Genomic DNA, 14,730 nt, shown 5'->3' on the forward strand with positions numbered 1-14,730 from the left:
ATTCAGAGACTGAATTATAAATAAAAGTGAAAAATCGCGGAAATATGAAATATTGCTTATATCACAAAAGTACGAAACAAATGAATTAACTAAGCAATTTAAAAAGGAAAGTTACATTGGTCTACTCCCTGCAAAACGATGGAAAACACATACGTCATAAAAGTTTCCACTATTCTAAAATAATAAGAAAAAGAATTTATTACGCAGAGTATCCGAGAATTCGCGCGTACTACCTATGTAATTCTTTGCTGTCAGAAGACGCAATCTTTTTCTTTCCAGGAGAAGCAAAATTATATCTGATGAGTAATTTTCAAATAAAAGTAATTTTCAATTTAATGCTAAGGAGTGTTCTAATTTATATGCATGAATCAAGTACGATGCGCTGTTTTATTATTTTTTTAAAAATTTTATGAAAACTATGCACGACATTTAAATATTGTTATTTTCAGCAGGAACAAATAAATTTACGTTGTAAATTATTTATTCTTTCGTTCATGATAACGCGATATTTCTATTAAAATTATGCGATTGTTTTTTCCACTATGACTTTACTGCATGATGTAATCTAATTGAAATACCATTCTTTGTTTAATGTTATGATAATAAGTTCAGTTATTATAAAGAATAAGGATTATTTAATACGAAATATGTATTAAAATTCATCTACTTTTACATTTATTTAAAAAAAACTCGTACTGTCCGATAAAATTCATAGTAATTAGAAGTTCAAAGTACAGATTAAAATATTAAAATTGTAACAACTTGCAAAATTTCCATTATTACGATTCCATATTTTTACAAGAAAGATTGTTAAGTAGAGATGGTAAAGAATAGTTACCAGATTTTTATTCATAATTACTTTATGCCTTTCGTAAATATGTTAAATATATTGCCTTATATGTAGGATATTTTACAACTTTACAACGATCTTTTTCTTTAGGAAAAACAGAAGAAGAAAATTATTGTTTATGATGCAATATATTTTTCATGGTTTTTACATTTCATACTTTTCTAAAATTAAGTCAAATATACTGCATTTGCAAAGTACAACTTACTAAGAGAAATTTTTTTGACTGGTATTTCTCGTCCGAATAAGACTTTTTTGTACATGTTGGAATATTATTCATGCATTATTCAATCCGTTTTTAGTTAATTCAAAAATATTAGTTACTTTTTGTTATTAACTTTTTTTTATTTTGATCTGTATTTTGAACTTCTAATTATTATAAATTTTATCAGAAAGTATGAGTTTTTTTTTAAATAAATGTAAAAGTAGATATATTTTAACGTATATATTTTGTATTAAATAATCCCTATTCTTTAATCACTAAACTTATTATCACAACAATAAACAAAGAATAATTTTAATTAGATTACATCATGCAGTAAAGTCATAGTGAAAAAAACAATTGCATAATTTTAATAGAATATCGCATTATTATGAGTGGAAGAATAAATAATTTATAACGCAAATTTATTTGTTCCCGATAAGCGAGATTATTTATGAGACTTGCCTTAAATCATCCGCTTACCTTGTTTCTTATTCAGGTTTTATCAATGTTAATCTGCTTGCATGCGTTTTTGATACGTTATAAGTTCAAAGATCTTAACATCAAAGTGAATATTATACTTGTTATCACATTTTAAGCACATTTAGTAAAGAATTTTAATTAGCTCTGAAAAATATAAGATAATCTTCCTTTGTGTATTCGTATTTTGTTTCGAAATATTGAAGTGGAACTTATTTGTCGAAAAATACCGATAAATGCGAACAAGTGGCGAGTATGGAAACTTCTGACTGATAAAGAACGAAAAAATGGAACATTCGAACACGGAAAGAACAATTTTGCTGAAGTATCTAAAAATGTAATTAAATATAGATTTGAAAATAATTTTGTTGGCAGCACAAAATAATTATGTAGTATGCTCAAGGAGATTATTAGAATGTCAAAAATCTTTTGGTTTTTTTTTTTACATTACTCATTGTACTTGAGTATCCTACTAATTATTTTGATAGTCTGACAAAATAATTTCAGAGTCTCTATATCTAGTTAAATTTTTACATACTTTAACGAAATTATGTCCGTGAACGATGTTACTCGACGAAGAGCAGAGTGATACTGATCGTGACCTTGTTACAGTGCGTACTAGCACAACCAAGTATCCCATTTCAGGATAATATATTGGCTATGGCTTTCCGGGCTCTTCAGTCCCGTAGACTATCGTGCGGCACATAACGGTCATCGAATCGTCTCTCTCTCTCTCTCTCTCTCTCTCTCTCTCTCTCTCTCTCTCTCTCTCTCTGTTTTTCTCCTTGTTCATTTCATGATACGTTGGTGATCCTCCTCTTATTTCTATCCCGTTCTTCATTATTGATCCTTACATGCTTTTGAGAATCGTGATTTTAAATACGAAAAACGTATACAGGAAAGTCGCGATACTGACGTAGATCTTCTAAAGCAATATCCTCTTATTTTTCATAAACTAACTATTTACACTTTATTACTTTTATACTAATAAAATCATGATCTGTTTAGCTAATTAAAAAAGTACACACTCATAATTCATATATTTGTGGCTTGTTTTTATACCAAATCTTAAACATGAATTCTACGAATGCGAAAATAAAATTCTTACGATTTTCTTTTACGAACTGCTTAGTTTAAATAATAGTGACTATATTATTAATAATATTATGTCGTTTTAAATGCTTACAGTCTTTTCAATCAGTTTTATCTATATTATTTTTTCTCTTAGTTTTTTCATAATACGATTTTAAATTTAAAATTGGAGTAAGCGTGAACTGTCACACCTGTCTGTAAAACAGACCATGAGCTAACTTAATCTTTATAATGTTGCTTTATAGTGCTCAAATAGCTTTATTGGGGCTGAAGGCAATCGTGCATATGTCGAAAAACTCTTGAAAACCTATCGCATTACGTATTTGCATCTTACAGAACAGCATAAAGTAAATATGTATATAATTCAATAAAAATGTTTTATAACAAAGTGAAAAGATTCTGGAAAATATATACATTCACTTGTAGGTATTTTATACAGATAATTCCTGTAAAAGAAAAGGAAAACAGGAATACGTAACATCACTGCCTATTGTGTCAATTTTGGAGCCTATTTTGTCAGACGCTCATTTTTGCTTATCTTACGAAAAAATTAATTATTACAAAATTGCAAATAGTATTATAAAAACGGCTTACACTATCTGATAGAAGACACTTTTTAGTTTGTACTTATATTTTTAAAGTTTTATTTTTACCTTTTGTTTAAGAAGTATTGTATCTAAAAACAAAGTGGTATGTCGGTATCGGCGACTTTCTTCTACATAAATCATCAACTGACGAAATGCGAAAATGTAATGAGCATAGATAAAAAATTTAAGAAAATTGATAATTTTTGTCGACGAGTCTTTCTTTTTGAAAAAATTATATAAAAAAACGTTAATTATCTGCTTCCTAGATTTGTTACTGCATGCATGCACATTTCGTCATTTTCTTAGAAATTACAATGATGTTCTTAGAGATTACCTATTCGCGATGTTTATAATGTAATGTGAAAAGAAACGTGACAGATATTTCAAAATTACACACGATGACGTGACATGTCCCGATGGATCGGAGTAATTTCATAATACCGGTTTATGGTAAAGAATTGTTTCGTCCGCTATGGAGACTGACCTACTTATTGTTCTGATGCCAGGCGTGCGTTTAACGATCGTTCAGAATTATAAACTAATCAATGACATCGTACCAACGTATACCCTAGAAAGTAAATCTTTTTTTAACCTGAATTTTCTCCGCTCCCCTCTTTTATAATTATTTATTATTGAGTGAAATAATAATCATTGCTTATAGACATTTAATACCAGTGTTGGCCAATTAATCACTTATTTTCAGTATTAGAAGTATTGTTAACAGTAATTTTAATACTGAAAATAAATGATTAATTGGCCAGTATTAGTATTCAATTTCTATATAAGGGATTCGTAAGAAGATCATAAATGTTATACGATTTCATCTATTTTAACATTCAATATTTAATACTCAATATCTCTTGCGCGAAATCTTTGCTAATAATACTACAGTGTATGTTTTTGCAAGTGGGTTATTGTTAATCTTAACTGATGCGTAAAGTTGATTTATTTTAATGTAGGTACCAATATATATTTCCCTCTTCTCGACAATTGTTTATAAAAAATAATTAATTTCTGCAAACAAAATTTGAAGATCCCAAGGCATAATAAAATCTTGATAATAATAAAAACTCGAATATCGATGAAATCTTAACGATTTTATTGAAAATTATACTTATCGCAAGTAAATTCTCTTGCAAGAATTAGTAGCACTTATACGAATTATCTTTGCGTTTCCCTAGGAGGATGCTGCGGCTCCATGAGGAAGAGGACCATCGTGGGTGGATACGCGTTCACCTGGTGGTTCGTCACCGACGTACAGCGGTTGTCGCTGGAGGTGATGACTCTGAACCCGGTATGCGAGAGTGTGGAAACGGCACAGGGAGTACCGTTAACGGTCACTGGAGTGGCACAGTGCAAAATCATGAAAGCCGACGAATTGTTGCACACTGCCAGTGAACAGTTTCTTGGAAAGAGTGTTCACGAGATTAAGTCCACGATCCTGTCCACCTTAGAAGGTCACCTTCGAGCTATATTGGGTACGTTTTATTTTAATTAAGCAAATTATGGTACACTGTGGTTAATTAGCACCTTTTCATAAACAATTAACAGGCCACGTAATTGTAATATAAAAATATTTTAATTTATGCAATTGTGTGCCTTGACACTCCTATTCTATTATATATAGAGATATATTTCGGATTAATATTAGAATAATTAGACGATTAATAATGTAATGTCTGTAATATGTACATTTTAGAAAATACTACTGTGGATTAAAAACCCATTTGTATGATGCTAAATCCACATCATACTGGTGTTAATGTTAACACCAACAGTAAGAATTATATAAACACTGCTATTTTTAGGATGTACCTATAACGTAATTTGTAAGATATAAAAGAAATTTTTCTCAAATATTTAATTCACGACAAGTAAATTAAATAATTACGCGAAAAATAAATAATATTGGACCCATCAAATGGATTAAAACTACTCTTCTGATAAATTCGTTGGAAGGAAAATAATGTTTTTTTCTTAGGAACACTTTCCGTGGAGGAAGTCTATAAGGATCGAGATCAATTTGCGGCTCTTGTACGAGAAGTTGCCGCGCCAGATGTCGGTCGCATGGGTATCGAGATTCTCTCGTTTACAATAAAGGATGTTTACGACGAGGTTCAATATTTAACATCGCTCGGCAAAGCCCAAACAGCAGCTGTCAAAAGAGACGCTGATGTAGGCGTCGCCGAAGCAAATCGGGATGCCGGTATTAGGGTATGTTTTGACCTATATAATGTATACAAAAATCGCTGTATACAAAAATGATAAATTTCTCAAAAATTACACTTATATTCTCGGTATAATTATGATGTTTAATTAAAAGTGTTTTTCAATAAGCTTGGAGTGAATGAGTGAGTGAGAGAGAGAGAGAGAGAGAGAGAGAGAGAGAATGGAAGTGAAGAATACGAATGCAGTTATACACAGCAAAATAGCGACCTTTTTTTACATTCACGTCGGAAGAGAAAATCGATTTGCAGAAAGAGATAATATCACTAACAGGGCGTTTTGTAGAGTTTATGACTTGTTAACGCAATTTTTATAATTTTTTTCGTTGCTTTATGATAGGAAGCGGAATGCGAAAAATCGGCGATGGACATAAAATATAATACCGACACGAAGATAGAGGACAACGCGAGACTCTATCAATTGCAGAAGGCTAATTTCGATCAAGAAGTAAATACAGCGGTAAGTTTATTCTTTGTGAAATACGCGGGCGATCAATATTTCCAACAAAGTCACTCTCAAAGTATATATATATATATATACTTTATTCTACTTTTTCAGAAAGCCGAGGCCCAATTAGCTTATGAGCTTCAAGCAGCAAAGATAAAACAGCGGATACGAAACGAGGAAATACAGATAGAAGTCGTGGAAAGGCGCAAGCAAATCGAAGTCGAGGTACAAGAGGTCCGTCGAAAGGAACATGAGCTCCAGAGCACAGTGCGTTTACCAGCCGAAGCTGAATTTTATAAAATGGGGAAAATCGCTGAGGGAAAAAGGTAAAATTTTCGCGAAACAGGAGATGTAATTTAGAATTTTTGTTTGACGTACTGTGTAACTTGTTTCAATACCATTCATTTCAGAACTCAAACTGTAAGCGTAGCAAAAGCCGAAGCTGAGAAAATTCGATTGATCGGAGAGGCCGAGGCTCACGCTTTAGAAGCGGTCGGTATATCGGAGGCCGAACGCATGCGAATGAAAGCGGCAGTTTATAAAAAATACGGCGATGCGGCGATACTAAACATCACTCTGAATGCCTTGCCGAAGGTGAACGATGCGTTATGCATTACGTTTACACATTGTAGTATTAATGCGTACGTTAGCATTGTAATAATAACGTTTTTCTTTTTGTACAGATCGCAGCCGAAGTTGCAGCACCGTTAGCGAGAACGGAAGAAATTGTACTTCTCGGCGGAAGCGATGCGACCAGTGGAGAACTTACGCGTCTTGTTGGGCAAGTACCTCCAGCTGTACAAGCGCTGACTGGGGTAGATCTTTCCAAAGTATGTTCTAAAGTCAAGTACTAAAAACTTATTTTTTTTCCTTTTTGTCCCTTACATTCGGTGTAGTAAATAGGATAGGCAGAATGCGTGGCAAACGCGTGGCTTAAAACGATGCTTGTTATACGTTCAATGTAAATGAAAACAGTTGCAATCCGTTAATGTAACTGATGTTGTTCTATGTGCAGGTATTAGGAAAAATACCAGGTGCAAAGTAATGCCAAGCGATGTGGATCCAAGGACGGCGACTAGATGAATAATTTTGGAACAGATTTGAAAAAGGGGCAAAATCTATACTGCCAAAGGTTTCTCTGCTACTCTGTCACCTATCGACAACACACTCTTTCGCTTTTTCCTCTTTCCCGAATTTTGCTCTACCTCAAGTCCACTCAAAGCAGCATCGCTTTTTTTTTATCCCTTATCGTGCGAATAAATTCAGTCTACTTGCTCGCGTCGTACTCGTACATTCTTTATTTTAAACACGATGCCATACGTGTACATCGATAATGTTATATTTGATTAATGTCGAATAATATCGATGTAATCGTGACTTGAGGGACGAGCGATTAACGCAATCTTGAATTACAAATCTTGGTTACAACATCTTGGTTATATTCACACACAACACAAAAATCGCGACAATCCTCCCAAAGTTCTAATATATTTTATTGTTCCAATTATAAATATTGATCGTTTTCGAAATTTGTGAAAAGAAGCACTGCCCATGGCCGTGCCTAAGGTTAGAAGTGATTAAGATTGTAATGCAAATATGACTGCTTGCTACTGGAATGCATAAAGTGACGCGACAATTACACAGAATAAAGATATATACCACGTGTGTATTTTTATTTACTAAAAAGAATTGAGATTTCAGTAAAGCTCAACCATTTCCATAGATATACATATTTATCAAGTAACACGTATTTTACTGCATACAAGGAACATATTTGCTGTCACAACACGAAGTAAATTGAAAAAAACAGAAAAAAAATGACGAAAAATTGACAAAAGAAAATCACTGGCATCTAGATAAATTATACGTGAAAATCCTAATTACGATATACAAAATTTATAACAAATACATCAAATGGAAAATAAGCCTAAAAAATCACTGCCGACACAAAAATCCATTCTGCTTCTTCCACAATCGTGATATTTTGTAAAATATTTTTCGACAAATTATAACAGGTACTCTTGTTTTAATAGCTTTTAGAAAACGTGTGTGTATATACATACACACACACATATATATATTATATATATATGTGTGTGTGTGTGTATGTATATATGTCTTGTCTCGTAATTCGTAGTAAAACCGAGAAAAAGACGATTTTAGAGATAAATATAAACATCAAAGGTCACTGAAGAGACATTTTTCATGTTCAATTTTTTTAACAAATGAAAATGAACGTCTTATGAAAAAAATTGTATTTTCTACTTATCTTTATTTTACTTTGACTTACTAATATTTACATCAATATAACTGTTCCCTTTTTAATTGTACAACAATTACTTATGACGAATTTTTACGCTAGAGAAAGAGAGAAAATTAAGTTATTTGAGACAAAATCCTTTCAAATTTCATAAAATCATTATTTGTGCTATTTCAACACTCAGTTTATGCATTCCACTTGACTCGTCAGAATACAATGAACAGTCTCCAATTAATCAGTACCGTAATTCAATATAATCGATATGATTAAGAGCGTTTCGATATCATTGTGTTCAACATAATTAAGTGATTTAACAAAAGAAGAAATAAATGAAAGAATAGACGTTTGACGCGGTTCAGGACGTGCGATTTGCTGCCACCTGTAGTCGCTGTATATATTTAGAGTCACGTATATATAATAGAGTATCGTAAAGAGTTTCTATTATCGTGAAATACAAAAAGGCGAGGAAAGTGCGTCACGCGAGCCCAATTTAAAGAAAATGCTTGATCGTATTTTACATCGACGCGCGATGTATATTCTCGGTTGACCACGCATCGGAATTCACAGCATTAAAGCAAAAAATAATGGTATTCCAAGCTGAACAAGTGCCAATTTGTACGATATCGATTCCTTAGTAGAAAAAAACTGGATGATCTGAATAAAAGTTCGATATTATTTTTTACAGTAACTTATTGATTACTATATGTGTATGCGAATTATGGATTTAATATATACACGTATTACCTCGTTGTGTCTTTTGAATGTTTTTACAATACCGGTAGTTAAATTATATTTACTTTTCTGATATTATATATTTATATTATATTATATTATAATTTATCGATTTTCTATAATGATGTGTTTCAATTTATGATTAAAGCGACATACTTATAAATCTATAGAATGTAAGAAATGTGAAATCTATACTAAAATATATATGTTAGTGTAGAGTATGCCATTTCTTATCACTTGTTATTCGTGTCGGTCATCATTCAAATAAATACTTACATATTATACATTCACTACGCATTTAATGACATTATTTTATTTAATGAGTAATGTCACAATTAAGAATGCAATGATGAAATGGAGGAATATTATTTATACATGTAGAATATATGTGTACACACACACACATGCACACGCACGCACACGCACACACACACACACACACACACACACACACACACACACACACACACACACACACACACATTTTATATATATATATAAATAATATTTCTCCATTAATATAAACTTATATTTACTTATATATTTACTTATATATTTGCTGTTACTGAGAAGGAAAATCAAGAGACATAAAATTTATAGACCGAACAGTCTTCCCAAAATGCTTAATGCAGTAGATCAGTACAAAAAAGAAAAGTCAAAGCCCCTCTCAGAGATTAATAATAATTGATGATAATGATGATGATGGAGATGATGATAAAGATGCTGATGATGATGATGATGATGAAAAGGTAAAATAATTATAAATAATAATAAGGAATATTTAGCGATTGAATAAACTTGATAATTCTAGTATCATCCAGCAGAAATTTTATCTAACAGTAAGATACATTGCCGACTCTAATAGCTGTCATAAATTAGTTAAACAGATATTTAAACGATATCGTTAAATTTTTTGAAGCGTTAAATTGAAATAAAAATTCTGTAATCTCTCAGAAATGAAAGAAATATCATTATAGATATCAATCTATTTTTTTAAGGGTTTAGGTGGAAACCCTTTTCTTTTCCGATGAGTAGTCAATGCGAGAAAACACACATAACACAAATACATATACAGATTTAGAATAGTTACGAAATTTTGACAAATCCGATGTAATCGGCTCACACTCACAACACACACACACATACACATACACACACGCGCGCGCGCGCACACGTACACATATTATAATCGAAGATAATTATCGATCATCGTGCCAGAATCAGATTCTTGCGAGGCGTCCAATCTGTTTTTTTCAAACAATAACGAATCACGTAGCACATTTCTGTCGGACACTCCGAGGTAAAATATTTCTAATAATTGATTAACAAGATGTTTATTGATGTCTTTAATCGAACATTAACTGATTAATGCTGACACGTACTAACTTTGTTATATATATTTTACTAATGAAATACTTTTACACTCTATATACTATATACTATTAATATATACTACACCTATCTCTTTTTATCTTCCTCTCTTCTACAAAGAGAAAATAACGCTTAAGTAACAATCATCAGGACGTTTCGCATTAACCGTGCCCTTGTTAAGCTAAGAGAAAGATCGTGTTCGTCGTTTGAGTCTAGTTAATACATTGCATTTATGCGATGCGTACGATGCATTATAAAAAAATGTAGGAAGTTCTTCTCTATTAGATCATATTAAACCATTTGTTTGGTACTTGTGCGAAAGATATTCTATCTGTTTAGATTTTCTTTGATATTAAAATAAATCACAAAAAAATTGCAACGATGCACAATGTGTTCTGTATTGTGTGGTGTCTGTACACAGTAATTTGAAAATTAACGTGCTCGATTTGAAAGTACGATTGTGCTTGATTCACTTTTGTATGTACAGTTAGCAACTAAAAGGTTACAACACTTTGTTTTTGATGGATTTCAGAATACACACAGCCTGCTCACCGAGCGATTGGTTTTTATTTATTCATAAGCAAGAACCAATCACTCTGTGAATAAGCTGTCATTCCGAAAACAATTTGAAAAAAGGTATTGCAATCTTTAAGTTGTTAACTATATATATCCAAATACAAGAGTGATTCGGATTTTACCGTCATTTTTTAAGCAAGATCGATGCGGAATTTAATAAATTATTGTAGTAGAATTGTATCGCGTGCGTGTGAGAGAAAGACAGAGAGGGAGAGGGAAATCAACTTGTCGCAGAAAATTACAAAATAAGTCCGCGGAATATTTGTATCAAAATGCAAAATATTTAACGGCTAATATTTCGTTTTTTATACATTGTTTTTTTCTTTATAAAAATTGATACATGCAACAAGTATTAGTTTTTTTTTATCTTTTCAGTACATAAAACATATTTTCAAGTGCATTAAAGTTTTCCAATTAATAATTATATATTATTATACAAAAACAAAAAGATAAAAGCAATTGTGTGTTCTGTGATTAGAAGAAATTTTTATAATTTCAGTTATAGTCTTTAAAAGTGTGTTTGAATAGAAAGAGGTCAAAGATAAATTTAAAACAATATTTTAAAAGATATTTATAAAAACAGCATCTATTACGAATGGAAAATATTAGATTCGAGGCAAAAAGTTTGTCAATTATCTTGCCAATTATAATAAATTCGTTTTTTAAGCCGATTCTACATTAGTTGCAAGCTGATCACAAGTTTGTTGTGACAGCCAATCTGAAGCTTACATTTTGAAACCAATGCTTCATATTGTCGCAGCAAACTTGCGATCAGCTTGCAACTAATGTAGAACCAGTTTTACGTGTAACTTGATATAATTTTGCAACATCCCGTACATATTGAGCCTAATATTATTCTCACTCCCATTAAATATGTATAATATATGTATACGAAAGATAAAATTAATTTTCGATATTTCACATTAGCGAGGTTGCAAAAGTTTGCGCTGTAGTTAAAAGCTTGTTATTTATATACATATAATTTAGTTTGTCGTCTTCGATATACAATGCAACACGTTTCATGCGATTAAGGATCTTTGTGTATAAATTTTGGAGCAAATATTCGCAATAGTAGTACTGATCCTTGTTTATATTTTCGAAGAGATTCTCGCGAGAAATTACATTTAAGAAATTTTAAAATTATATCTATATATATAAGCCAGTATTTATAGTCGATTTTTATATTTAAGATTGTCTTAAGTACAGTCTGAAAATGTTACGAATCAATCAGAGAGCGCGTGTATTAACGTCTTAGGACATTAATTAAGTCGATGTTGTAATAAAAATGGACTATGAATATTGGGTATTACACACTCGTATGCTTCGCGTATTTTCTCTCTCTCTCTCTCTCTGTCTCTCCTCTTTCTCACTTGCTGATTTTTTTATTTTGAAATCGATCTTGTCTTGAATGATCCTCGATACAAATAAAAAAAAATTGTAAAACCGCTATGTAGTGTGTAGCCTGTGCACTCTATGTGAATTTATTATCGCGATTGACACTGTGTTTCGTGTTTATATTACATTGCAAGTACGATTCTCTTCACTTAATAAAAATCTCTGTACCACGTAAGCCATATGAGTATGAGACGCGCCAAGGCGTGGTGTGCCATATATCGTAAATAATTCCTGATGCAAATTTCCGCAAGAGTTTGCGGCACATCTACGAATAACCGACCAAAAGAATAAAAAATATCTTACAATTAGGAAGAAAGTTCATGATTCTAGTTAGAAAATCGAAATTATACCGAGAAATGTCTAAAGAGAATAAATCTAGTCTTTTGTAAACGATGAACACAGGATAACGTACATTATATATTTTGAAAGTTATATGCTATAGAAGCGTCTCGAGGACAGCCTGCGTAGATAGAGAATAATATTATATTATATTATTGTGTCATATTCTACTGTAACTGAAAGTAATGGAATACACGATGTGAAGTTACTGCATATTTTTAATAAATGGACCGCAAGATATATATTACTCCATCGCGCGTAATTTATCCTATTTATTGTTTGTTTGTAACAATGCCACGAGTATAAACTTTTTTGAGTGACTATACATGAATATAATTAATTGTTCGGTATACAATTTGAAATTGAAACTGAATAAAATCTTAATAAGCACTTAAATTTTTTTGAAAAATTGAAATTTGATTTTTAAAAGTCCAATCCGAATATCTTTACAAATAACGTCTCTTATCAAAATAATTTCTTTTTTTTGATAACGCGAACAAATTTCAAGGATTTGATAAAATGCCATTTTTATTTCAATCATTCTATTATGTTAAGATACTTTTGTACAATTAAGCCGCACAAGGCGTTTAAATTTATTTAAATTATTTCGAACTTTGACCAATTAAATTATAAATATTTGAGTGAATCTGCTCACTTTTGTAATTTTCACCTTATTTCAAGAGAAAACGGTGCACTTACACACAATTTAATTGCACACCACTCACATCGATCTATTCCTAGTAATTTTTTACTGGTTCACCAATGAGATTATATTATTTTAAATTAGCCAATTACGGTCATTTTACGATTCATCGATTAGCTTAATTGACCGATTAGTTCATTGAAATTAGCCAATTGCATTTATGTAAAATAAAATGATAAATGCGATTGGCCAATTGTAATGGACTAATCAGCTTATTAAGCTAATCGACGAATCGTAAAGTAACCTTTATGTCTAATTTAGGGGATCGATTGTGTATCTTGTTTACAAAAGTGAGCAAAGGTGTACATCGTACATGTGTGTCGAATTCGCCAATAGAATTCGCCTTTCCATTTAATAACACAAGTCGACACAAGCGTCGTTTTATCCTTGTTGACATTGGCCTAGTTTCCACCGAGGGTTTAAACCAGATCAGAATGTAAGAACCAATCAACTACAGTCGAGTATTCCTCTGTTACAGTCGAACGACAGGAAATATAATTGGGCTCCGATTGCACACATGCGTCGCTAATTGGCTAATTTAAAAATAAAATATTCTCATTGGCAAAGCAGTAAAAAATTACTAGGCAACTGATATGTGTGGTGTGTGCAATCGGGATTGTAGGTAAATGGGATCCTCCCTTGTAGTTGGTTGGTTCTTACATTATGATCCGGTTTAAACTCTTGGTGGAAACTTGGCCACTCAGAGAATGAACAAAGATAAAACGACATTTATGTCGATTTGTGTCATCAAATGGAAAGCATCCAATCTAACTAGCAATCCAGCAAGAAAAACAAGTATCGTGTGCCGCCGGCTTTAGGTCTGTACGCGTTGCTTGAAATTGCTTGAATCTCCAAAAATTTTTACACTTTAAATAAGATAAATATATATTCGGGCTACATTCCAAAATTTTTTCTGAGGAAAATTTTACTCGAAATATATAGTACACGTAACGTATATTATAGCATACAGAGTAAAATCTTCCTCGGAGAGGAAGTTTTGGAACGTAGCCTCGGATGTTGAAAAGAGAGAATGCATAGATGCTGAGTGCAAAAAGTGCAAGTAACGCGAACAGAACCGTTTAATATTCGGTGAACAACAAGAATAAAATGATATATCATGTGCATCATGTATATCATGTGTTTTATAAAACGCAGATTCTACTATAGACATTGCGTTGATTAGAGATGGTGAAACCGGCCCTTTAATCGTTCAGAATTTTGGACTTGGCATAAAAATTTCTTGACGTAGTCCATGAGAAGCAGGTAGTAAGAAAATTTTCCATTGTGTCATGGTAATCAGATAGAAATATATACGACGCATTGATAAATATTTGAAGTACCGTCGGGGTAGAGAGAATTTCTTCTTTTTTCATTCAAAGCATTAACTCTTGCGTAGATGAGTGTGTGCGCGTACTCGTGCATATGTGTGTTGTAAAACGTTTTTTTGTTTTACTTGTAAAGAAAACAGAGAAA

General features: G+C 31.8%; 3 protein-coding genes across 4 annotated transcripts in view; 2 read left to right on the forward strand and 1 right to left on the reverse strand.

Moving 5' to 3' along the window:
* LOC108747192 (glucose dehydrogenase [FAD, quinone]-like) overlaps positions 1-3,746 on the reverse strand; it is a 7,084-nt gene extending 3,338 nt beyond the window's left edge. The window contains exons 1-2 of one of the 2 annotated variants that reach the window (XM_018484515.1): positions 1,760-1,771; positions 1,533-1,676 (exon numbers count right to left, since the gene is read on the reverse strand). The gene's annotated coding sequence lies outside the window, so the exon portion shown is untranslated. Of the gene's footprint in view, positions 1-1,532; positions 1,677-1,759; positions 1,772-3,692 lie in introns of those variants that run through there. The other variant, XM_018484516.1, reaches the window with a different exon arrangement.
* On the forward strand, positions 2,093-7,985 carry LOC108747147 (flotillin-2). Its single transcript, XM_018484424.1, has 8 exons — positions 2,093-2,160; positions 4,349-4,686; positions 5,190-5,422; positions 5,774-5,893; positions 5,993-6,207; positions 6,292-6,475; positions 6,565-6,711; positions 6,897-7,985. Exons 1-8 carry the CDS (start codon positions 2,093-2,095, stop codon positions 6,924-6,926), a joined length of 1,335 nt encoding a protein of 444 aa, XP_018339926.1. The 3' UTR covers positions 6,927-7,985.
* Positions 7,986-14,302: 6,317 nt separating this feature from the next.
* The window catches only part of LOC108747195 (phosphorylated adapter RNA export protein), a 4,261-nt gene continuing 3,833 nt past the window's right edge, over positions 14,303-14,730 (forward strand). The window contains exon 1 of the mRNA XM_018484520.1: positions 14,303-14,520. Coding sequence (XP_018340022.1) covers positions 14,510-14,520 — 11 coding nt within the window. The 5' untranslated portion in view covers positions 14,303-14,509. The remainder of the gene's footprint in view (positions 14,521-14,730) is intronic.

Source organism: Trachymyrmex septentrionalis, unplaced genomic scaffold (genome assembly GCF_001594115.1).
Source record: "Trachymyrmex septentrionalis isolate Tsep2-gDNA-1 unplaced genomic scaffold, Tsep1.0 scaffold196, whole genome shotgun sequence".
Taxonomy (NCBI): Eukaryota; Metazoa; Arthropoda; class Insecta; order Hymenoptera; family Formicidae; genus Trachymyrmex; species Trachymyrmex septentrionalis.